This window comes from Populus euphratica, unplaced genomic scaffold (genome assembly GCF_000495115.2).
Source record: "Populus euphratica unplaced genomic scaffold, PopEup_1.0 scaffold17.1, whole genome shotgun sequence".
NCBI lineage: Eukaryota > Viridiplantae > Streptophyta > Magnoliopsida > Malpighiales > Salicaceae > Populus > Populus euphratica.
The window spans coordinates 1145315-1171929 of NW_011499884.1; the positions used below are offsets into that span (position 1 = coordinate 1145315).

At 34.0% G+C, this 26615-nt stretch overlaps 1 protein-coding gene across 4 annotated transcripts; it reads left to right on the top strand.

Moving 5' to 3' along the window:
• The first annotated feature begins 15945 nt into the window (after window positions 1-15945).
• On the top strand, window positions 15946-26273 carry AGO10 (Stabilizer of iron transporter SufD / Polynucleotidyl transferase). Of its 4 annotated transcripts, XM_011032316.1 has the most exons (24): window positions 15946-16469; window positions 17558-18237; window positions 18752-18960; window positions 19213-19362; window positions 19468-19601; window positions 19708-19817; window positions 19913-20019; window positions 20255-20393; window positions 20490-20539; window positions 20757-20823; window positions 21281-21337; window positions 21543-21593; window positions 21687-21758; window positions 21952-22074; window positions 22165-22324; window positions 22467-22588; window positions 22894-23031; window positions 23121-23263; window positions 23370-23432; window positions 23797-23860; window positions 23944-24079; window positions 24202-24275; window positions 25155-25281; window positions 25741-26273. In XM_011032316.1, the coding sequence occupies exons 2-24, from the start codon at window positions 17734-17736 to the stop codon at window positions 25929-25931; spliced, it is 2991 nt and encodes a 996-aa protein (XP_011030618.1). In that variant the 5' UTR covers window positions 15946-16469; window positions 17558-17733; the 3' UTR covers window positions 25932-26273. The 4 variants fall into 4 exon arrangements, with proteins under 4 accessions (XP_011030618.1, XP_011030619.1, XP_011030617.1 ...); XM_011032317.1 differs by lacking the exon at window positions 21281-21337 and having other exon boundaries at window positions 15946-16486; window positions 21486-21593; XM_011032315.1 differs by lacking the exon at window positions 21281-21337 and having other exon boundaries at window positions 21486-21593.
• Window positions 26274-26615: the final 342 nt, after the last annotated feature.

The window sequence follows — 26615 nt, forward strand, 5'->3', positions numbered from 1 at the left end:
TAAGAGCCCATCTGTAATCTGGTGTACAGTCTAAGATTTCTCTCCGGAGCCTGGACCTTAATTCATCTAGAAACTTGTACTAGAAAAAAGGAAACTCACAGGCCCCGATGTCAACACATTCAGACATTCATTAAGAGTCTTCTCTCTATTTTCCCTCTCTCACAGGCCCATACAAAACACAGTCTACCCTAGGTTGATGAACGAGGAGGGGGTGTAATAAGAGAATCCAGCTCATTAGATGCCAATTCGATCTTTTGCCAGCATTTCGCCCAAGATTTCACATGAATGTCTGTTTTTCTCGGTACAATCTTGCTCCCAGATCCTGATTGCTGATTGTTTCAGTATTATAACTTGATGCTTGTAACCAAGAAAAAAGAAGCTCAACGCTGATATCAATGCCAAAAGGTATCAAAACCCTAATAATGCATCAAACTTAGCTTTTCCTTTTGCACGAGACACCCCACGACCTAACCCTGGCGTGAAAGATTCAAGATTAGGACCAGCATTCTTGAATCTCAACTATGACAGAAAGGTGACTCGGATAAGCTAATGTCATCAGTACTGTTTCTTATCATTTTGAAACAGTCTTGAATATTTACATGATTAGTGACAAATATGGTCGGTTATACAGCTCTTAGTCTAGATATGTTCAAATATGGCGCCTGGATCATAACAAAGGAGAGAAAAGGAAAACAGTGTAAGACATGGACAAGAAGTTTCAATGAAAAAATGCTTATGATAATGTGCACACGTACGTGCATTTACACTCAAAAGATGCATAAAAATAAATAAATGGCTCCATCAAAAGATAAAGTTTAACGTATGGCACACATACAGACATATTAGCAGTCAAGAAAAGCAAAAGGGATAATGTCTTGGTCTTAAACACATCACTTTGCTCTCTGTGTCCCAACAAACAAGCACACCTTTTGTGATCTCCAATAAAATCATAAAGTGAAAGTGATACCCTTTCCTTTAGAGCTTCTTTCATGCAGCAACCAAAGCAAAGCCCACTTTTTACGAAAATGATGTAATCATTCCATTTCTTTACTTTTCTTTTCTTTTTTAACCTTCTTGATTGAATAAACCAGTGTGAAAAAAGCATTTTTCACCGGTATCATCTGTTGGACATCGCTTTCAAGAGAATCAAAATGCCATCAAAGCTGTTTTCGGATCTTAAAAAATCGGTCGGTCAAAACTCAAAAGCAAGTACTTAGCCCATATCACTGTACGGAATGATATCTGGAGGTGTGGGATTACATGGGCCCCCACAACAACATTCATTAGCCCATGGACTTTGGGAGGGTTTCGTGGGGCCCACCAAGATAAAAAGATTCTGAAGTGGGGGGAGTTTATATATATCTGTAATTGTTATTGAAGAATGCCCTTTGCACCTTTCACGTAAAATAAAGGGGGCGTGGTGCTGATGATTAAAGCACTCGGGGTTTTCATTGAGTTCTGACCGTTTCTGCTTTTGGCCGAGTGATAAAAGGTTTTGGTGCCTTTCGATGCCAAAATGTGTGCTTGCTCAATGTTAGAAAGCATGTCTTGAAAGGACCAAAATGCCATCAAACATAAAATAGTGATGGATCTTTTGTTTGAATTATTGTGGACAATGGTAACAAGAAGGGCCATTAAGGGAGCAATGGCCTTTACTTCTTTCATGCTAAAAAAAAAAAATACACTGTTGATTTTCATAGATAATGGCTGTCCCTTTTCATCCACGGGATCATGGTAATTTGCTTCGAATTCTGAGGCTATCTGTCAAAGGAACAGACAAATTAAGTCCCTGGAAAAATTACTTCGATACAAAACATGGGGCTCGCAGTCTAGTTAAAAACTAATAGCGAGAAGATGTTCGGGAGAGGCTAAACGCAAGTCGAGCTCAAAAGGCATGATCAAGACAAATATAATAAATAGTGAAGCGAAGAGGGTCCGGCTATTATGACCCGGTGATGGTGACCAAAATGGACCCTAACCTAGCCTACATTTTGGACTCGCTTAAGCTAATAATTAGACTCTTTTGAAGCAATCTTTCCTTGGATTTCTGCTGGGACCTCTTCCTTCGGTGTGGTCCGAAGAAAGAGATGATAAGTTCATCTAGATTGGGCTCGATCTGCTACTCTCCGCCGTCTGCCTCTCTTGTGACGTGAGAATTGTAAACCATCCAGTTCTCAGCATATGGCAATTTTGGTTGGACCCCAATCTGGATACAAGTGGCAGCATTTAGACTCTGATCCAGGTTGATCGTTTTTTTTTGTTACAATCGTATTTGCAATTTTACCTGGATGTTTGTAAACGAGGATTAACATGTTCTTTTAAATCAAAATTTATTTATTTTTATTTTAAATTAATTTTTAAATTAAAACGTACTTGAAAGACAATCTCGCCGGAACTACCAAACACTCTCTATCAGAACTTCAGAAGGAAGGGCAAACGTTTCGTGGCAGCTCTCTGCACATTTCTAATTAACAATTCGCTGTTGCTGGAAAATCGACATCCCCAAAAGCCAAAACATTTTCCTCTTTGGCAGTTTCACTAGTTTCGTGTCTCCAACTCTCGTAGTAATCCATGACAAAGGGTCTGAAATAAACTTGTAAGTGAATAAAAACTTCAGATCCCTGCTAATAACGAAGCTAGTGTTTGTCTTTACCTTCTGCTCCTGCCCCATCTCTTTTAAGCCCTAGGGGTACTTTTCTGCAGGAGATAAGCATTCTACTTTCTATATATGGAAAACACCTGTCTGAGGCAGCAGCTTTCACTACGCTGCTTGCAAGAATGGTTTATTACAAGTTCTCAGTTATGCCCGTGGCATTTTCTAATGTTACTCGAAAGCCATTGGAAACATAATGGTTCAAGTTGCTACATGATGAATTCAGATTTAACTAAAAAAAAACCGTCGAAAACCTAAAAACTCAAGTCTCACGCAATATGTATGGTTACAACTGTTCATGAGCTCTATTTTAAAGAAAAGCCCAAGAATTTAAACTCAGTTTTGGATAAGAATTTAATTTTCATGGACTCAAAAGGAAGAGTTCAGCTTATATTTTGAATCTTAATATTTTGCAGTTGTAGTTATTTAGATTAATAGCACCAGGAACAATTTAATTTTCTTTATGTACTTAAGTTTTAATTCGTTGTAAAACAAGTATGTTGTGTCACTTTGTATTCAATTTTCTCTTTGTGAGCAAGGCAGTGGAAGTAGGGAACAACTGCTGTTCACCAAGCCGATCAAGTGGTGGCTGAAGAAGCCAAAACCTTGCAAGATCGTGTTGTAATCTCTCTTAATATTGATTTTTAATTGCAATTAGGGTTTTTGACTTAGCTGGATACATTCGATTCTATTACAGTTTTTTTTAATTAATTTATTTGTTCCGTAATGAATGGATTAGTTGTTTAATTTTCAATTGTTCTTGATGCTTTATTCCTTAATTTTTTTCTCTCCGATTTTGCGTGCAATCAAGAGAACTAGCTTTGCTTGCAATTTCTGTTCGTGCTATCATTTTCTTGGACAATTTGTGTTACCAAAAAGCTTTGGTTGAGACAAACTACTACTCAACTACATTATCTTTGCTGTTATATTTTCTACCTTGAACAGTTTTGACACTCAAAGGAAGGCTAATTGAATTTTACATGTTTAGTTTTTTTTATTTCTTTAATTATATAATTTCACAAATACAAAAGTTATTATAAAAAAATGGTTTTATACAAGCGAATGAACTCATGTAATGATAGAATAATCTTTATAAAGCAAAATAAAGTATAGAGAAACTTGGTCGATATAGAAAAAGAGTAAGTTTTTTTTTTAAAAAAAAATAACTGGAAGAGTACGCGGGTCAAATCATGAGAAATTACCAGCAAATCGACTTTGAGAATTGCGACTTTGATGGATTGTTCTTATTATGAACCCTATTCACGGGGCTCCTTTTTCTAAGTTCATAACTCTGCCCTAATCCGGAGGAAATGTTTTGCAAAATTGATCTCGTATGCTTCGGAATAAAGTTGAACAGTCAAACAAGAAGAGGATGAATCCGAGGAAATCAGCAAAAGGCTCGAAGATCGATTTGCTTGCATCTGAATCTCTCCTCATGCAAGAGATGGTAGGATGACAGTAATGTTATGGTCAAGTCACTTAGGAGTCCGATTCTTCACATTTTGTTAATTATTTCCATTCTCACTAGTGCCCACAATATCGAGTGCATGCACTTAGAACTCCTCGTCACCGGATGTAAAGCAAACAGATTATTTTATCACACTCTTTGTCTACATCCACAACATTTAGCACTAGCAGAAAAAGAGATGAACGGATTAGATTAATTAGAGATTAAAAACAAAATCAAAGACCTGGGAGGTGATGCATGCAACATGGCTGGCAGACCGGCACTTAACTTATATTAAGATAACATGTAAAAAAATTGCAAAGAAATCAAAACAGGATCGAAAACTAAGATTAATGCTCGGCATGTGTCCTTGTTCTGATAGCTAAATTTGCATGTTTCATGATGGGGAGAATTCTATAAATTTTATTTAATTCCTTTAACCATACCGTACAAGTATGACTTCCACTTCTTCTGCCGCCACGCAATATCTATTCTAAAGAAATGGACTTCTTTAATTAAAGCCTTCATTTCCAGGGAAAACGAGAGGTTGAAGATAACCGTGACTCGCACGAGTGTTGGCAGAAAGAAACTGCATAATATTGAACCCAAAACGAGCCTGAATCTTGCGTTATCAGTTATGCATATTTGGAGTCTTGCAAGTAAGAAGCTTTGTTTGTGATAGACTACCTAGATTTATGCAAAATGCTACTTCTCCTAAAGTTTTTTTTTCCCTGTCTTCATGAAAGAGTGGCAATCGGTGAGTACGAGTGTTCTTTGCTCGAGCAAAGCAAAACGCAGCCTTGGAATCTGCTTGCTTGAAGATAGTTAATGCCTCAATGATGCAAGATAACTTATATATGGGATGCAAGGTGTTCGTAGGGCAACTATTCTACCGTTTTTGTTTTTTTTTTTTTAATTTGTTGGTTTAGTTATATATATTCCCATTGAATAAGCATCTTAATTGTTGATTTTAAGTATATGTATAATTATTTTTTTTTAAGTATGAAGAGGCATGATATAGATACAATTTTTTTTTTTTTACCGATGCATAATCGATTCAATCAAGCACCCATTTATTGTTATTATTATTATGACAAGTAGAGTATAGATGGTCCATGTGATATATATTAGGATTAAAATATTTTCTTAAAAAGGTCTTAAGCTTTAAAGTATTTTTTCTTAAAATTGTATTGGGGTTTTAATTTTAGTGGCCATACAGGGTATCAATTCTAATTTTTCTCATCTTAATGTCTTGGATTTTCAAAATCATCCGATCAAATGAATACTCGATACATGCTAACAATCGGTTAGGTATTATTATTCTAGGAAAGAAAAAATAAAAAGAATAAAAACATAAATATATTTAGTTGAAAAGATAAAAATAAATACATAAAAATAAATTTATTTTTAAAATAATTTTAAATTGAGTTTTTATACTTTCAAAACAGAAGATATAAAGAGGATAAATCTCTAAAAACAATATGTATTAATTTTTATCTCTAAAATATCTTTGTAACAAACTCTCAGTCTCAAATTTGTTTAGTCAAGATATATAAAAATAAAAATAATTGTTATTATAGTTTCAAAAACCAACTTGTCCGAGTCACGGGTTGGATTCATCCAAGTTGACCCGATTTAGTGCAACAATACAAGTGGTTATTATCATAATTTTTAAACCAGATTCAAGGTTGATCAAGAGCAAGGCCCGTGTTACAAGTGTCACAAGTGAGGTTGATCATTAGTCCATATCGACATGGGAATAAAAATGATTATTATCATAATTCTAAAATTCACCTTAATGGTTAATCTAGGGCCGGTAAGACTTGAGTCATGTGCTAAGAGGTCAATGTAAAATAAAAGTAGCTATTATCATAATTTTAAAATGTAATTCTAGAATCAACATAGGGCAAAACCTGGGTTACAGATCAAGAAGGTCAATCCGGGTTGATCCATGTTAATGTAATTGTTATTATTGTAGTTTTTAAAATTCAACTTGAGAGTTAACCCATGCAAGAATCAAGTTACAGGTCAGGTGAGTCAACATAGGTTTACTTGAGTCAAATTATGAATAAAGCTGATTATTATCATAATTTTAAAACTCGATTAAAGAGTTGACTTGGAACAAAGTTCAAGTCAAAGGTTAGAAAGGTAAGCTCGGTTATTCCAAAAAAAATTAAGAAAACCAATAAATTTTTTATCCATGTTTTATTCTAGGTTGACCTGGATTTTTTTACCAAGTCAAGTTGAGTTAATCCTTTCTCTGTGTTTTCTTAAACCCAAACCGGTTTAGATCCTGGATCAATCTATAAGTTAGTTCTAATTTTATAACTAGAGTTATTATAATACTATTAATTTTAAATCTCAATTTAAACTAAAATAAAAAATATTAATATTGAATTGTTTTTTTAATATGTAAGTTTAACATCAATATATAATAAAGATAAAATAGATTTTTTATATTTTATTTATCATAATTAAATATGATACAAAGAAAGTTATTATATCATGTATATGATTATCATTATAATTTTATCATAGTCTTTCCTTCTTATCTTATCTCTTTTATTTTTATTATCTTTATTTTTTTTTTTTTCAAAATAATAACCGAATATTATCCCATGTGGTACCAGAATAAACACATGCGCGGATACTATTTCAACAACGAAGCATTGTGGCCTTCAATGATATTTTACAAGGAAACCACTTGAAAAATTATAGCGGTAGAATTCTGCGTATCAAAATTACAATCTTTTTTAATCGGGTCTTCAGCATGATACCACTGAAGAATTTTGTTGTTCGTGGTTAAACATGCACAGGGACCATCTAGTAATGATCACAGCAACCAGCCAATATCATACCCTACTGTCCACCGGCGGACATATCGAGGTTTTGTTTTTCAAAACAAAAAAAATATCTCTAGACCATTGCACTTTCTTTTAGCTTAAATCAATTTTCTATGATCATCAAAAATTATTTTCGGACCATTTCACTTGTTTCTAGGACCCTTTTTGTACTTTAAAGTTATTTTTAAAACAATTAATTTTTTTATAATTTATAACATCTCAACATTTTAAAAAATTAATTATATTATGAAAAATAAGTTGTAAGTCAACTTATTAATATTTAGTTTTTTTTAAGTTTATTAAAATAATATAAAACGAGTTTAATATATAAAAAATTTAAAAATAAAAATTATTTAAAATAAAATAAATAACAATTAAAAAAATAAAAATCAAATTTAACAGGTAAAAAATTCAATCAAAAATGATAAAAAAAATAAATAACAATAAAAAAATCAAAGTTGACAGAAAAATAAAATTAAATAAAATTCTAAAATATAAAAATAAAATATATATATTTAAAATAAAATATATAGTTACCAAAAGACTTGAGACCAAAAGTAATATAATTAATAAATAATAAAATATTTTTTATTTTTTTTATAACCTTTATAAAGTATTTTTCCTTTAGAATAAAAAAACTCCTGCACTATGTTTTTGATTGAAAAATATTATTTATTAACTGATTTTTTAAAATATTAAAATATTTCAAAAATAATTTTCAAAATTTACTTTTTATAAAACCAGATAAACAAACAGACAGGAACTTAGCTGAAGTCAATTTTCTATGATCATCTAATATTCTAAAAGATGAAAATGAATGGAGACAAGAGAGCTGAGGAGATAGATGATCCATCTCAACTAAGAGATGAAAATGAAAAAAGATGAAAGAGCTGGGGAAATGATGACCTATCTCATTTATAGTTTTTAAATTTGGCATAATCTAAATCTTAGATTTTAGATTTTGATTAAATTATATAGATTAATTTTTTTAAAATAAATTAATATAATATTATTTTAATAAAAAATAAAATTTAATATATTATAATAAGATTTTTTTATTAGATCATATAATTTTTATTTTTTTTAATCTGGTATAATTATAGCCTCAAATTAACTGAGTTTCAAGGTAACCCGTAAGACTGGAAAGGATTTCAATACTATGATCTCAACTATGGTACCAGGTAATACTGTACATGGGGCTCACATGACATGATAGGAACTTGTCCTATTAATGATTGGTCGTGTTCCAAACCCACTTAAAGCACTTGGAGCATCCATCCATCATGTCCACATCCAAATAATTAGGACTTGTTACCATTTTAAAGGTGATTAATTTTATCTGTGCAACTCGTCCACTTTCTCTACACGTGTGAGTTACTGTCCAAAACATTGTTCTCCATGCCACTTGAATAATAATAATAATAATAAGAACAACAATGAGATGTAGTTTAACTTATTAAGTTATGAGTTTGCTTTAAATTATTAGTTTGAATGTTATAAATTTAAATGTTATTAGAGATTTATTTAATTTTTAATTTTATAATTTTTAAAAATTAGTTTAGATATATATAAATTAGTTTGAATATATATAATTATGTAAAATAAATTAATAATATAGTAGTAGTCATGAAAGAATTGGAATAATTAAGAGAGGCAATTGAGCGCGTTCACGAAAGTGTAAAATAGAGGGCAGCTGCGGGTGATGAACAAGGTGGAGGATGGGCCCCGCCACACGCACTCTCTCTTTCTTCTCATTTCTGGGGGAAGACATTTACTTGGAAACCCCACCACACTGTCATCACCATTCTCAAATATACCTCTAATTTGTCCACAAATACCAACATAGTGAGCGACTGAGCATATAAGCCTTCCACTATTTTATTTGATGACGAAAACAAAACAAGACAGGCCCATACGTGCCCTTCCCTTCCCAGAGTCATGAACTCCTCTGGCTATATATAAAATGCACCCCCTCTCTCCTCCCTATCCCTTGTGGGGGTAATGATTTGGTGAATTTATGGTATTTTGAATTATGCGTGTGCATGCCACCAAAACCATCCAACAAATGGTACATTCTCATTTGTGTGGACCATTCCACATTCACATCACAAGATCCTGTGATGATGTATACTGCAGTACATATCCTGCCCTTGCCCCCCTCGATACATAGACTTCCTCACTAGAATCCTAGACCAAGTGGTCTTGTTTTTTTCAAGCTTATCGCCATCATGCCGAAGGATTTTTTCTTGCTACCGTGTCGTCAGAAACATGGTGTTCATATCCTGAGCGATGTAGATGGCTTGCTAACTATCGCCTGTGTACATGCATGGCATTCTTCAGTCTTTCATTTTAAAACGGTGAAAAATAAGGAGTTGGATACTCTTTTTTCCCTTTTTTTGCTGTTCTTGTTCATGATTAATTAGATAAGATCGTAGTTTTAAAATTTAGCTCACCTCTGCGGGTTAATTTAGAAATTTATTAAATCAGGGCTGAAATAAAATTGGGTTAAAAAAAAAAAATTCATTGTGACTTGATTAATCTAGTAAGTTAACCTAACAACCCAGTTAACTTGAAAAAAATTAATTGCAAAAAAATTGATTGCAAATCCATTAATTTTTATATTTTTTTATTTTTTTTTATCAAAATGACATTATTTTAATTTTTTTTAAAATAAAATTTGACTTGACTGCCCTGATAATCCAATCAAAACTCGAATCTGAAATCTTGGACCAGGCTAATCATTAGGTCGAGTTTTGAAACTATGGATACGATAACACATTACATTCTTTTCCTTTTACTGTAAAATGTTGTTTGGCATTGTGAGCTTCTATTTTTTTTTATCACCGATAAATATTTGTTATTTTTTTTAATTGTTAAGAAATTAGTGTTTAGTTAATCAAATAATTTTTTTTATATATTTACATTGAAATTCATGTATAATTATAGTTCAAATATTAGTTTAGTTGAAGCTAAAATAATATATTTTTTATTTATAATTAATAAATACATGTTTTTTATTTATCTGGCGAGTAAAAATTCATTGCACACTAATTTTAATGAAATATATATTTTTTAAAAACCATAATCAGAAAAACTAGCAAAACATGAAATACACACTAAATGTTAGAAATTTTATTTGGTTACCTTTTTATGTTACCATATACATTATGTTTTATATTTAAAAAAATAAAATTGAGGTATGACTCCCTTCCTTAATTATTCACATGAATAGAAAGGAGTTTCTTTTTTTTTCCCGTTCTTTTCATTCTTCTTTTTCTTTAATCCTATATTTTTTTTTATCTATAATTCATATTATTTTTGAAATGATTAAATTTATAATGTAATGTTGAGATAATTTCTATATAATTTAATTTTAAATTTAATTTATTAAAAAAATTGGATTAAAAAAATTTAAATTCAGCATATTAGTTTAAGTTTGATAACAATATTAAATAATTCTTTATAAGACGAACATTACATTCAATTTTTTTAAAAGAAATTGATCAGCAACGTAATGCATCACTATAAAAACTAGAATATACTTTATATCCTTCCCAAGTACGGGGTTCGAGGCTGGATTGATATTAACGTTGCAGCCAAAGATAAATAGATTTTGAAATTAGATGTTCTAGAAATAATCGTTACAGTGATTACCCAGCGACGGAAATAATTGTGAAGGAGGTTTTTTCATGTCTAAGCTCAAATGACAATAGAATTGATCATTGAGAAGACAGCCTGTTTAGATTTGAGATTTGGACTCCATATTTAAATGTCGACAGAGACTTCCATGATAAAATTAGACTATTTAAAAAAAATTTAAAATCGAACTTTGAAAAGGACGGGATGAAACCGAGGGATATTAGAGGAAAATGCAATTTGTTGGTAGAGATTGAAGATCAGATCACGTTCACTGATCATCGTCATTCAGTAATTGAGTCCTGGTCCCGGATTGGAAAGGAGTTTTATGCATTGTAACTGTCATTGGAGACAGCTAATCAGCTCTTTGAAGAAATGACAGAGAGAGAGAGAGAGAGTTACAGTGCCGATGACAGGAAATTAATGTAGCAGGGATGGGAGGATAATTAATCGCCAAGAGTCACAGAGACAATAATACTGGAAGAAAAGGCAACAGGGATCCATGGATGCTGATGGGAAACTGGGAATTGCCAAATCTCGAGATAAAAATTTCATCAATGCCGTGAACTTTCATTATTAAGATTAAGCGAGGGGCAAAAAAAAAAAACAATGAACTGGGTCCGGGTCGGTGCTTTGGCTGCGAATCGGATCCAAACCGACAGCTGCATTAAATAAATGCAAGTGTCACTAATTCTTTTCATCAATGCAATAAAATATTTGAAATAAAAATTAAAAACTCAATCGTTGTTTTATATATAAATTAACAAATCATTATATACATTAATAATTGGAGAAAAAAAAGTTGATGGGGCTTCTTCCACCTGAGAGGCTAGGAGCAAACTGGTCTTTTGTCTAAATGATAATTTGGTTAAAAAAATAATGATATCATCATTACAATTTTTACCTAATCTTAATTCAAATGTAAAATATTGAATTATCAAATAAATAAATAGCAAAATATACAAGAGCTTTAGTAAAAAGATGACAGCATTATATTGAATTATAATAACTTGCAAATTCAACCATATATTTAAGTAATAGATATGATTATAATAAATTAATTCAGATTGGCAATCTAACTCTTTCATTTTTCTTCTCTCATTCTTTCATGGGTGGCCTTAACCATGTCAGAATTAGTCTCAAGTTCAAATAAAAAATGAAAATGAAATTTAAGAAATAAATAAATATTCAATGATAAAACTTAAACAAATCTTTTAAACCAAAGTTAATTGTCCACAATCATGACATGTGAAATTCTAAACATAAGTTAAATCAATAACATTGATTCTCAATTTATTTAATATTGGGTGATGAAATTATAAAAAAATATATAAATTAAAAAATGCCAAGGAAAAAAAGAATTGCAACAAAAAAAATAAGAGTTGAATTACGTAGGAAAAAAATTAAAGGAGGATGAAATTGTATAAAAAATTTAATTAAAAAATTAGGATCAAATATAACAGATTAAAAACTAAAAGGTGATGAAATTAAAAAATAAATAAATATTGAATGATAAAATTAAAAAATAACTAGCTTAAAAAGAAAAAAAATCAAACTATATAAATCTCATAAACTTGAGTTAATCCTTCAAATAAGCAACTCATGAAATCCTAAATTTAGGTTCAATCACTAAACTTAATTCTCAATCAATTTAATATTGGGGTGAAATCGTAAAAAAATAAAATTGCCAAAGCAAAAGGAATTTATAAAAAAATCAAGGATTAAAAAAAAAGATGGATAAAATTGCAAAAGTAAAAAAACTTCAATTATAAAAATTATTTAAAATAAAATAAAAAACAATAAAAAAATAAGACTAAACTTGACACATAAGAAATTAAAGAAGAATTAAATAGAATAAAATCACAATTCTATAAAACCATTAAAAAAAAATAACCAAAAGAATGTGAATCAATTTGAAGGGAAAGCAAATTGAAGGTTTGGTTTGAAATTCTGAAGATACATGAAAATCAAAGGCGGGAAAGAAAAGAAGTAAAAAAAGAAAAGTCCATCGAAATCAAACTAGAGGTCAAAACGCTACATTCGTTTTTGTGAAAAGAAAAAGCTACCGAGACGAGTTGAACTACACAAAACAAACCCTTTGTTGACCATCAAAAGCCTTTGCATGCCTCATCCAAAAGTAGTGGAGTTCATGACATGTGAATGCATGCTATGCATATATTAATCACTTTACCTTTTATTTTGAATGTTTTATAAGTATTAATAGACACAATTATATTAAAGCAAACATAAATATAATAAATAAAAAGATGAAAAGGCAAAAAATAGCACCACAGTTTTTTATTCTTTTAAGGGTAATACCATCATTTTATCATGCTAATAAAAAAAAAGATGAAAATGACAATTCATTTTTTTCCTTTTGAAGATAATTAAGACTTTGTTTGCGCTTGTGGTTGCACCAGCTTTTCATCAATCTTGAATTATTTTGCTTCAAATTATTTTTTTTATATTTTTTGATCACTTAGATGTATAATTTAAATTATTTTTTTATATTTTTTGATCACTTAGATATACAAATATTAAAAATATTTTTTTTAAATAAAAATATGTATTATTTTGATTTATTTTCAAGAGAAAAACATTTTGAAAATCAATCTCTACCACGCTTTTAAATAAACTCTAAATAATTCTATTATGCTAAAAAATAAAAAATAAACCCGAGTTATCCTATTTAATTTTATAGTAGCTAAGAGAGTATATGTAAAGACTAAGTTACCTTCAAATACAAGTTCACTGATTTTGTTTTTAAAGGGAAATAAATAATTACACTTTCATGTTGAATAGTAAATTAAGTCCATGGCCACAATGTTTTTTCCTTCCATTTTGTTTATTTTGTTAAAGTCAACCTTTGAGATTTTTTTTCCCAAACGAGGGTTTTTTTTTCTAAAGAGCAATGTCAAAAAAAAAAAGGAATGTAACACAGCAAGAAAAAAAAAGATTACAGTTTGTGGCTCTTTTTTTCATTTTAATTTTTTTCTTTTTATTTTTTAGTTTTATTATTCAATTATTTGATAGATTTTAAATTAATCCTTGTAATTTATAATTGTTTATTTTTCATAAGGATATCATATTACTTAAGGTTTAGTCTTTATAATTTGTTTTTATTTATTTTTTACAGGGATACTATAATCGCATGAGATTGATATTTAATTTTGTGATAGTTTTTTTATTATATAATTTAAAAAAAATTATTTTAAAAATAAAATTATTAAACTTGACAAAGTTCATAATTGAGATCATAACTCTAACCATATAAGCTGTGAAGATGAAGTGATCTAGTACACCATATATATATATATTTCAAAGTGATCTAGTACACCATATATATATATATATTTCAACCCATATCGAAGCCAATCCACCTTTTTACGTTTAATTTTCAGCTTAATTATATTGAAAGATGCTGCTGGTCATATCCACCTTTACATCTGAACTTGCTGGATTCCAAATTGCAAATTAATGTCAAGCCTTCTTTCACAAGTGACATATTCATCATGAATCCCTGATCTTTGGGGTTTACTTGTTTATTTGATTGCCAAAGCTTTTTAATGGTCGAGATATTCTTAAACTAGGACTTTAGAGAAAAACATACATGTTAGAGAGATGCATGAAAGATATTACAAATTCTTATGAGTACACACAACAAGAGCCTACACAAAACGTTACACGGTTTATAAAAAGTTCAAGAAAACTTGAAGAAACAGTCGAGTTCGGAGGGCTAAATAATTGGTGATTTTCCAGGAGTTTAGGGTTGGCAAAGGGAGAGCAACACCTAATGGTTCTTATGCCACCCAATGCCTATTTGATTTGGTACATTATAAAATTGAATACATAAATTACTAATTTTTCCCCGCAAATACAATAAATTATAAATACTATCGAGATGTAGAGTATAAAACCTACGAGCTCAATTAAAATCTCGGAGTTTTCCAAATCCATTACCACAAAAAATACTACCAGTGATAAACATCTACTACTCACCAGCAAACATTGCACGCAGAATTGGGAGGAAAAAAAACTAAAACTAGTTCTATATACGTAAACAGAACACGATATTGTTGACGGCAGGATTATTTTGCAACACTCCTGGAAAAAAAATCAGAACAAAACAAAGAAAAACCGGAGGTGGATGCTTGCTATCACTACGTAATCATATCACATGAACAATTTTGTCAACAGATACTATGTAAAACAGCCGAGAGGACCAATCGTATTTCTTCACAGTGAATTGATATGGGAAGAAGCAGATCCAAAGAGATTGCATGATTTTTTATTTTTACGACAAAATACACCACGTTTATTTGAAGAAACAAATCCAAAGTATCCCCGTCGAGGATACAAACACAAACGCTCTGTTTTTTTTTCTTTTTTTTTCCCTCTCTTGCTGGAAAGGATTTATTTTACCCGCTAATAAACTGCCCACCATTGCTTGTACAGAGACAGTAAAGCCACAAGCATTTCAAACTTGGTCAACGAAGCACTAATCCCATCCGAGACGATCCAATCAGAACCATCCAAAATATAATGAAGTGGTTTTCATCAAACTTTAGTTTGATTTCCCACCAAGAACATGCGTTTAGTGGGATCCTTTTCCCTCCCCAAGTCGAGGATACCATGATGCACAATCACTATTCTCCCTCGGTACGCGCTCCTTCCTCCCTTTTTCCCTGTCCTATTATCCAAAAATCCAAGGCTATCATCAAGTACTTCCCTGCTCATTAACAAACCTATGAATCTATGATCTTTTGATCATTTCCCCTACAGAACCCAACAAAATAAGAAAGCAACAAGGACCGAGCACTTTGCATTGCTCCTCATCAAAGCCCTCAGATTGGTGGGGGCCAAGGCCATGAATTGAAGGTAGAGCATGATGCCCGCTGGATCATCAGACCATCAATACAAAAAGCCAGTGGGAGCCACATATATAGATAAGGAGTAAGGAAAAAAAAATAAAAGAAAGGAAGGTGGACCCGGTGTTCTAAAGTCCCCTTGAATCGACCGTTGAAGGCTTCAGCAAGGCTGTGATAATGGATGGGGGTGTTGTTTGTTTAGTGGGCACATAGGGACTGGAGAATATTCGAAATAGTTCAAGAGAAATTAAGAATTAGGAATTAAAAAAAAAAAGAGAGAGAGGGAGGGAGGGAGAGAAAAAGAGTGAACATTACATAACATATGTAGAAATCTGCAGAAGTGAGGACTGCGAGTTCGAATTATTCTTCTTCTGTCGATGGTTGCTTTTATATTTACTCAGTGACTCTCTTTGGACCATACAGATAACAACAACAATAGTAATAATATCAGTATTCTCTAATATTAAACCCCATCCCTCCCCTCCCTCTAGTCTTGTCTACCGCATTGCCCTTTTCTTAAGCGTGTCACTTACATATTTGCTTGCTTATTTTTATATTTTCTTTTCAAATTGCTCCTATATTTTTAAGCAATGGTACGTCCCCGAGGCTGCGCAATTCAGTCATCAAGAACTGAAACCGAAGACAGGGAGAGAGAGGGGCTAAAAGCAGGCAGTCGTAATATATAAAGCAGCAGAGAGAGAGAGAGAGAGAGGGGGGGAAGGCATGGCAGAGGGCCTCACTCACAAAGCCTTTTACACGTGATAAAGAAAACACCAAAAGCACACTTGCATGCGTGTATAAAGATTCATCATCATCATCATCGTCTCTCTAGAATTCTCTCTCTCTCTTACTCTTTTATTTCTAAAGCCAGAAGAACTGAAACTCTCCATAAAAAGCCTTCACTTTCCTTTCTCCTTAAACCCATCATTTCACGTTCTTTGTCTACCTCTTCTCTCAAACATTTCTCTTCTGGCAACCTCAACTCTTGTATCTTGGTTGTTACCGACTGAGTGAGTGAGCTGGTGAGTGTTGTGTATGGGTAGTTCTCTCCCTCACCCTCTCTCTTGTTGTCGGAGTCGTTGTTGGTATTTATTGCTGTGACATTTTTATCTAAGCAATAAATTTGCTTGGGTATGATAGTGATTTCACTGCCCTTTTCAAAGTTTATTCCTTCGCTTTGTATACACCAACCTTACTCCTCCTTGTTCCTTTTTTTTTTTGTTTTCTTCTACGTGTACTCATATGGGTTTCAAACCTCTCTTAAAATAAAATAGAATTTTCTGTAATGCTCTTGCTGTGTTTTTATCTGCTTGGTTTTTACCTGATCTTTTATTTATGAACTTTCAGTTTTGTCCAAGGAACAGATAGGCTTAACGTTTTGGTTCTGTCTGCTGGGTATATAACTAATGTATTTCTTGGGCTTCTTCCTTCTACTAATATATTTGATTTCTTTTGTACTACTGCTTTGTTTGCTTGTTCTTGTCCTTTCGATTCATTGTCATTGGGCTTGCTAAATAGAACCATCTATAAGAAGATTTTGGATTGGGGATAGTCAGTTTTTTCTTTGAATCTGGCATCATTTTCGAGTCGCGGACCTGATTTTTAGCTGTTGGTCTTATTTGGGGTTTCTTGTTTTAATTTCCCCCCTTCTTTTTCTTGGTTCCTTTATGAGATTTTAAGGTAGTTTTTAAAGGAAAAAAAATCTGTTTAAAGCTTCAACAAGCAATCTATACCATATATATGTGCCTGTGCTATTAATGGATTGTGCACTCATGTTTTGCATTCTCCACTTCAATGGTTTACCGGTCAGAGAGAAACTGTAACTCTTGCTTTTGGGTTTTCATTTTTTTAGTACTTTATATATGTTTATGGGGTTTGTATGCTGAATCAGAGGTGAAAGGCTTGATTTCAAAATTGGCGAAGGACTAGTGCTGCTTGTGAAGTGCAAAAAAGTCCCGGCCTTTTATCCATACCCTTTTACTTGCGTATAAAACTTCTTTGAATTGCACCGTCATCATTATCATTCCTGTTTCTTTACAGTGTTTAGTTTTTTGTTCACTAGGCTGCCATGCATTTTCTCTTAATGATTTTGAACCTTTTTTGGTTGCAGAGGAGGAAGTGGTCTTAAGTCCAAGCCTGTGAGGCCAACAAGCAAAAATACTAGAAGATAAATAAAGTGTATTTTTGCATTTGGTGAATCTTTACTTTTTTGAAGACAAAGTATATTGCTGCTTTCACATAAAGTTTCAGCGAGTGAAGGGAATAAAGTGAAAGAAAAAACTAGCTATGCCTATAAGGCAAATGAAAGAGAGCTCAGAGCAGCACTTGGTGATAAAAACTCACATGCAGAACTCCATAAACCAACCTCAAAAACACCACAAAACTGCTCAAAATGGCAAGGGACCACCACAACCACTCCAAGAAAGTTCCAACACTAAACCCCAAAACCAGACCTCACCTCCTTCAAAGAATAGAGGGAGAAGGAGAGGCAGAGGTGGTAGAAAGTCTGATCAAGGAGATGTATGTATGAGGCCTTGTTCAAGGCCCTGTACCGTAGTACATAAACCTGTTGTGAATCCAGTTGGTGATCTCCTGTCAACTACTTCAACTGGGCCTATTGAGACTGGTAAAAATGTTTGTGAAATGGAGATGGGTCCGGGGTTCCCAACCTCAAGCAAGTCTTTGAGTTTCGCGCGTAGGCCTGGTTATGGTCAAGGTGGTAGCAAGTGTATTGTTAAGGCCAACCATTTCTTTGCAGAGTTACCAGACAAGGACTTGAACCAGTATGATGTAAGCTTCTTTCATTTATTGTAATGAAGGAAAAGATGATGTCTTTTGATTCTTTTCTTTCCTTCCTCTTCCTTTTCTTCCCAAGTTTTGTCTAATGGATTTTTCTGTATTCACCATCTGGGCCCTTAACCCGACACTGAGCACATAAATGTTCTAATTGTTCTCTGTTTCTTGGATGGATTCTTACAGTATTGAACATGACTGTTTATATACGCTGCTGTAGAATATTTAAGTTTATAATTTCTTTTCTGAAGAGAATTTATGGCATTGCTGATTCATGGCCCTAAATCTGACAGCTGACGCGTTTATACTGTTGTTTCTTCACAATCTGACAGCTGACGCGTTTATACTGTTTCTTCTTATCTTTTGCTGTTGCCTTGTAGATGAAATTAAAGGTGTTCTGTTTTTTCTTCTATACTTCTGGTGACATTTACGAGTGTGTTAAATCTGGCCGTTAATATGTTCTTTTTGCTTGTTGCCATTTTTCGTCATCTGTTCCTTCTGATTCTTGCAGGTTACTATAACTCCTGAAGTGGCATCAAGAACTATGAACAGAGCTATAATGGCAGAGCTCGTGAGGCTTTACAAAGAATCTGATTTAGGAATGCGACTGCCTGCTTATGATGGCAGAAAGAGCTTGTACACAGCTGGTAAGCTTCCGTTTGCTTGGAAGGAGTTCGCTATTAAGCTTGTTGATGCAGAGGATGGTATCAGTGGTCCCAAGTTAGTATTTATTATCTCTGTCTTGGTTCCTTCATTTATATTTTACTTTCTTTTTCTCTACTGACTCAATATAAGATTGTTATTAATAAGGAATTAGAAAATTGAGGGTAAGAAATATAAATTTAAGTTTGAGGGAAAAAAAAGGAAGAAGATGAGTTTCCTTTTTATCACATTAATAATGCATGCTAGATTTTTCTTCTGTTTTATTCGCGGTTATGAAGTAATTATTTGGTCCTTGTAACAATTGTTCAGGAGAGAGAGAGAATACAAAGTGGTGATCAAGTTTGTTGCAAGGGCAAACATGTATCATTTGGGTCAATTCTTAGCTGGAAAACATGCTGATGCTCCGCAGGAAGCTCTACAGATACTTGACATTGTAATGAGAGAGCTCTCTACAAAGAGGTACAATTTGTTATTGAGTCTACTGATCATTTCAAATTTTATCACAATAATTTTCTAATTCTTGGATTGAGCCTTATTATTTCACGACGTCTTTTCTCTGTCAAGGTATTGCCCTGTTGGAAGATCCTTTTTTTCACCCGATATAAGAGCACCACAGCGACTAGGTGATGGCTTGGAATCCTGGTGCGGATTTTACCAGAGTATAAGACCGACTCAAATGGGACTGTCCTTAAACATTGGTAATTTAATTACAAGAAATTGAAGCGTGGTGATAGATTTTTTTTTTGTAATTTTCATGATGTTTTCTCAGTCTCATCTCATGTTTCTTTATGTATTGTGGCGTAGATATGGCCTCGGCTGCATTCATTGAGCCTCTTCCTGTGATAGAGTTTGTCGCTCAGCTTCTAGGCAAAGATGTACTGTCAAGGCCATTGTCTGATTCTGATCGAGTGAAGGTACTTTAAACCGTGGAGATGACGAAGGCTATTTTTGTTTTTAATATTTTGGAATTGACTTTAACTCGAGGTGCTATTTAAAAACATTATGACAGATTAAAAAAGGTCTAAGAGGAGTGAAAGTTGAAGTAACTCACAGAGGGAGTGTACGAAGAAAGTATCGCGTCTCGGGATTGACGTCTCAGCCTACAAGAGAACTTGTGTAAGTTTTAGTTCTCTCATGCTTATGTGCTCTTTAAATTATCTAATTACTCAGGCCATTGAGATTTTCTTTTATGTGAAAAAGGTACGGCAATTGATTAGTTGTTTGAGGTTTTCCAGCATACAATTAGATCAAGGAAATGGAAGATTCTCTCTAATTTTGTTTTATTCAAAGAGCTTCTGAATATTTGTGATTCTTTATGCGTGTTCTTATAGTCAAAGGTCTTCTCGTGTAGGTTTCCTGTTGACGATAACTCGACAATGAAGTCAGTTGTTGAATACTTCCAAGAGATGTATGGCTTCACCATTCAACATGCACATCTACCTTGCCTTCAAGTTGGAAACCAGAAGAAAGCAAATTATCTACCCATGGAGGTAAGCCGAGGTCCTTTATTCTGCTCAATGCCTTGCTTTCAGTTGTCTTTCTTTAACTCTTGTTAAGTTTTTGTGGATTCCAAATTGGCTTGCCAGGCTTGCAAAATTGTGGAGGGGCAACGGTACACAAAACGTTTGAATGAGAGGCAAATTACTGCCCTTCTAAAAGTTACATGTCAAAGACCGAGGGATCGGGAAAATGACATTTTGCAGGTATTTGTGGTGTTTTGACTTCCCTTCTCTTCAAGCGAATATTGTTTGTGGAGACCAAACAAGTTGGATTTGTGAATTTTAGCAACACGCATCTATCACTGGAAAAATAGAAACTGTGCAATCTTATTGCTTAAAACGTTTGAATGAGAGGCAAATTACTGCCCTTCTAAAAGTTACATGTCAAAGACCGAGGGATCGGGAAAATGACATTTTGCAGGTATTTGTGGTGTTTTGACTTCCCTTCTCTTCAAGCGAATATTGTTTGTGGAGACCAAACAAGTTGGATTTGTGAATTTTAGCAACACGCATCTATCACTGGAAAAATAGAAACTGTGCAATCTTATTGCTTAAAAAATAATATCCCATGTTATGCCATGACTGAAGTGCCACACCATGCTTTACAAGCTTTGTGTTAGATGCAAGGTCTCTGACAGAATCTTGAGTGCTCTCATTTTAGTTGGACCAGCATTGACATTGATGGAATTACTGCTGTCATTTCCATGTTCAAATAATTGCACAAACTTTAAATTTTACTCCTGCTCACAAAGAATCATGCAATTTTACTAGAAATTAGCGGTCTAGTGTCTTTTGGTATTGCATTAATGCTTTGCTTTTTTTTTTGTCCTATTTTATTCTTTTAATATTCTGTACTCTGCGCTTTCCAACACAAGCAGACTGTTCAGAATAACGCATATGATCAAGACCCCTACGCGAAGGAGTTTGGGATCAAAATCAGTGAAAAGCTTGAGAATCATGCAATTTTACTAGAAATTAGCTCGTGGTCTTGTGTCTTTTGGTATTGCATTAATGCTTTGCTTTTTTTTTTGTCCTATTTTATTCTTTTAACATTCTGCACTCTGCGCTTTCCAACACAAGCAGACTGTCCAGAATAACGCTTATGATCAAGACCCCTACGCAAAGGAGTTTGGGATCAAAATCAGTGAAAAGCTTGCTTCTGTTGAGGCTCGAATTCTCCCTGCCCCTTGGGTAAATATAAAGTCTTCGCTTTAAAGTTTGTATTGATTTAGAGGAAGATGGTATTGTTACTTGTTCATCATCTAATGACACATGAACCTCCAGCTGAAATATCATGAAACTGGAAAAGAAAAGGATTGCTTGCCTCAAGTGGGGCAATGGAATATGATGAACAAGGTATTGCACTGGTACCTTAATCATGGACTCCTTTATATAGATATATATATGGGTAATATGATGTTATACTCTAACCTGCAAATGGACTCTGAATGTTGGAATGTGTTAAGAATATCATTTTCATTTGAGTTGACTCCTATACATTGATGCCTTCTAACAATGATCTTATGTCTACTGATTCACATATGCATAGAAAATGATTAATGGAATGACTGTAAGCCGGTGGGCATGTATTAACTTCTCAAGGAGTGTGCAAGAGAGTGTTGCTCGTGGCTTTTGCAATGAACTTGCCCAAATGTGTCAAGTTTCTGGAATGGTAATTTTTCTATAATTCAGACCGCCTTTTATCACTCATCCTTCCTTTTCCTTACCAATTATTAAGTAGATAATTTGTTTCTGTTTTTAGGAGTTCAATTCAGAGCCTGTGATCCCTATCTACAATGCCAGGCCTGAGCATGTAGAGAAAGCTTTGAAGCATGTCTATCATGCATCCACAAACAGAACCAAAGGAAAAGAGTTAGAGCTTCTCTTAGCTATTCTACCTGACAACAATGGATCCCTCTATGGTATGCCATTTGTGCTGAGGATTTAATTGCTGTGATCTATTAAGTTGTCTTATGCTTATTCTTTTTCTCTTTTCTTGAATCAACAAAAAAAATGAAGATATGATTCAGTACTTGAATTTTGTAACATATGCCTCTTTTTTAGGTGATCTGAAGCGAATATGCGAAACTGATCTTGGTTTAATATCTCAATGCTGTCTCTCGAAACATGTGTTCAAGATCAGTAAGCAGTACTTGGCAAATGTGTCCCTCAAGATCAATGTAAAGGTTAGATCAACTCTCTGATTTATGAAAATAGCAATGCTGTACAAATGTCTGAAGCACATCTAGAGTTATGAAGTGACTCTTGAAATGTTGTATATTTATAAAACTACCAGAGTCCTCAGTGATGTTCTAGAAATACAATGGAACACATGCATCTAATTGATTTTTCTCGTGTGTGTGTGTGTATTGGTGGGTATGAGTTACTTTGCTCTTTAATTTCCTGATTAGTGTCTGAATTTTTCCTGAATGTTTAACTACTTAATCATTCATGCTCCCACCACTTATTTTTCTCCATTTCCATGGTGCAGATGGGTGGTAGAAATACTGTCCTTTTAGATGCTATCAGCTGCAGAATACCATTAGTCAGCGACATACCAACCATTATTTTTGGAGCAGATGTGACTCACCCAGAGAATGGAGAGGACTCAAGCCCCTCAATAGCTGCTGTAGAATTTCTTTACCAAATTCTATTTACTGAACCTGCTCTTCAAATTTATTAAGATCTGGTTGCTGATAGATGTTGGCCTGCCTGCAGGTGGTGGCTTCTCAGGACTGGCCTGAAGTAACAAAATACGCTGGATTGGTATGTGCTCAAGCTCACAGACAGGAACTCATACAGGACTTGTACAAAACATGGCAAGATCCTGTCCGTGGTACTGTTAGCGGTGGCATGATCAGGTAAAGAAATTTCACTTACCTCGGCTTATTTTTTGCCTGAATTCTTAATATTGTTTATATAATTGTTTGGAATGTTGCAATTTTAATATCATGTTCTCCTGTGCAGAGATCTTCTGATTTCTTTCAGGAAAGCAACAGGACAAAAGCCGCTAAGGATCATATTTTACAGGTGAGTATTGTCATCTTATGCAAAAAATTTCTGATAACATGTATGCATCATTTCAGGGCAGACACTGCATGTTCAATCAGAACATGGCTACATGAGCATATGCATTTATGTTCATCTTTTTCGGTGTGAGCACCCAACTACTATGATAATCAGTCATTGTTAAATTAAAGGTAGCTGAGATGATTGCTACATGCGCACCTGCGCCATTTTCAACTTTTCTGTTTTACAAATGCCTGGAAATGCTTGTGCATTTGCATGCAAATCTCCCTATGGGATATGCTATATGAACATATGAAAGATGCATGCATTGTATTAAGACCTTTTATACTTTAATTCTTAAAGTGATGGGATGTAACTTGTGCAGGGATGGTGTTAGTGAAGGACAATTTTATCAAGTTCTGCTTTATGAGTTGGATGCGATTCGGAAGGTTAGAAATTGAATGCCACGTTCATGTTTCTGATTCAAAAAAAGTGGAAATATTTTTGGTTCTATAAAATAATTTCTTCACAGGCCTGTGCGTCTTTGGAGCCGAATTATCAGCCACCAGTAACTTTCATTGTTGTACAAAAACGTCACCACACTAGATTGTTTGCTAACAACCACAGGGACAGGACTAGCACAGACAAGAGTGGAAACATACTGCCTGGTAAAGTTTAGAATATTTTTTTGGCTGTATATGTGCACAAAGATGCACTGGTCTATTTTTTCCCTCTTTTTTAATAGCTTATATTATTCAAATTCGTTTTTCTTGATGTTTTTGTTATCCAGGCACCGTGGTTGATTCTAAAATCTGTCATTCATCAGAGTTTGACTTCTATCTCTGTAGCCATGCTGGTATTCAGGTAGAATTTATCTTTCTTCAATGTAAATTTTCATAAGCAACTAGAAATGTTTTGGTTCATTAATCATAACATAAGTATATGTTTAGCATGTACATCCTTGCTGTTTTATGATGATCGTTTAGATGATGGTGGTGGTGGTGGGGTGTTTGTAATGGATGAACCTTTTCAAAGAGAGAGGAAAAGGAATAAGGTGCTAGTTGCACTAAAATTTAAGCTAGACAGACTGTCATAGGCGGATGGTTCTTATTCCAATCAATATCATACCTCTTCTGTTGAAGATGTGCTCTACGCAAATGGGATAATTTACTCAACTATCATGGACAAACTAAATTTGATTGGAAATCTGAATCATGTTATTTGGGTTGGGAGAGGCTAGGTTTATTGCTACTTGCCAACAGGTAAACGGTGTGCTAATGGTTTACAGACTGGATTTCCGAGTATTGATCTTTCTCGTACCAGCAGGCTCATTTGAAAGGAGTTAACACAATTTTCTAACGTGTTGAGATAGGAAACGCAGGAATCTTAACTTGATGCTACTTAACGGGAATGAATGGAACATGAGGTTGGATTAAACTGAAATCAGACTGATGGACAGATCAGAGACTTGTGTCAGATATAATTTCCAAGCATGGTGGATGCTGCCAGATAATGTTTGCTAAAGTTGAGATTTGAAGTAGTGATTTGTTGATTGCTTTTAACTTGTTCTGCAAATGCTCAATGTTGTTATGTGTTGTTGCTGAGGATCTCTTGCAAATGCTGACAGTTTGAAATAAGGATGACTTGTATCTTCCAAATTTTGAATATCAGTATATTTATTTACTACTGTCTGTCTTGCTTTCTCTGAGATAGAGATGAACTTGCTTCTATCTGATGTGACAGGGGACAAGTAGGCCAGCTCACTATCATGTTTTGTGGGATGAGAACAACTTCACAGCTGATGGAATCCAGTCTTTGACAAACAATCTCTGCTACACGTATGCTAGGTGCACTCGCTCTGTTTCAGTAGGTAAATCATGTGGACACTATATACTGGTCCTTTGTCCATTGAAGTTAACCTCCTGAAAGTCTTTTTGCAAGAACTAGAAAATTGAGCTATTTAAAAAAAAGTACAGCAGAAGCTTGATTAATTGGATGCTTTTATGAACTTCTCTTTTGGAGAAAACAAAAGGAACTATGAAATTGGCTACTTGTTAATGAGGTTTCTGGCTTGAGGGAGAAGAACATATGAACAATCAGGGGAATTTGTTTCATGATTTTTCATATTCTCCCGCTCCGCACAAACCCATAGATGCACAACACATGCAATTTTAGGCCTTTAGCTAGTCTGGTGCATTTAATGCGAACAAATAAATTATGGACATATGATGAAAGAATTCCTCATCTTAAGTTTTTCCTGTTCTCTGCTGGGTGTTCTAGCAGGTTGTTTTACAACTTACAACTCAAGTGGCTAGTGGTTTTTGTGCAGTTCCTCCAGCATACTATGCGCATTTAGCTGCTTTTCGTGCTCGATTTTACCCGGAGCCAGTAATGCAGGAGAATGGCTCAGCAGGCAGTGGTGCTGGCCATGGTGCTAAGGGAACACGAACAGGAGAATCTGGTGTCCGGCCACTGCCGGCCTTGAAAGAGAATGTAAAGAGAGTAATGTTTTATTGTTAGCGGGGAGTGGAAGTTGGATTCAGGTAGTGGTTAGCTGGAGATGCTAGGATTGAGAATTCTCATGTACATGTAACAACACAAGCATGATAGCAAAATGTTTCGTTCTACCTCAGTGATTAGAAGCCCAAAAGGCCTTTGGTCGGTTGTTCTCTTGAAACATCTCAAAACATGAGAAACGCCCCTAAAGACAGGTGATGGCACTCGTCTTCCGACCATCCATAGATGACGGGAAGAACAAAGTAGGCCTTGTAAAGAAATGTTCATTAATGAATCGATCGCTATGTAGGAAATTTTGCCCCATTGAGGAGCGCATGATCTAGTAACTCGTGAAGTTTCAACCCCGATTTTGTGTTCTCTACTGCTCTTGGATAAGTTTTAGAGTTGTGCATGTATAACTAGTATGGTCACTTATGCTATAATCAATCTGTTACCCTTCATTTCTTCAGACTGCAATGCAGAACGGAAGCGACAGATGGATTTGCATAGGGTCAAAAGATTTAAAGTTGGTTGGTAAAAAATGAAGCCAAGACTAGGTTTTTCGGTGGGTGCTTGGGCACAGTGCGAACTCTTCGTGCTGGCATGAGAACCAGGCAACAGCCCTCTTACCGAACTTCTCTTGTAAAAATTTAAGGATTTTAGAACAAGTAATCTAAGAAAGAATTTGCACCAAAAACCGACTTGTGG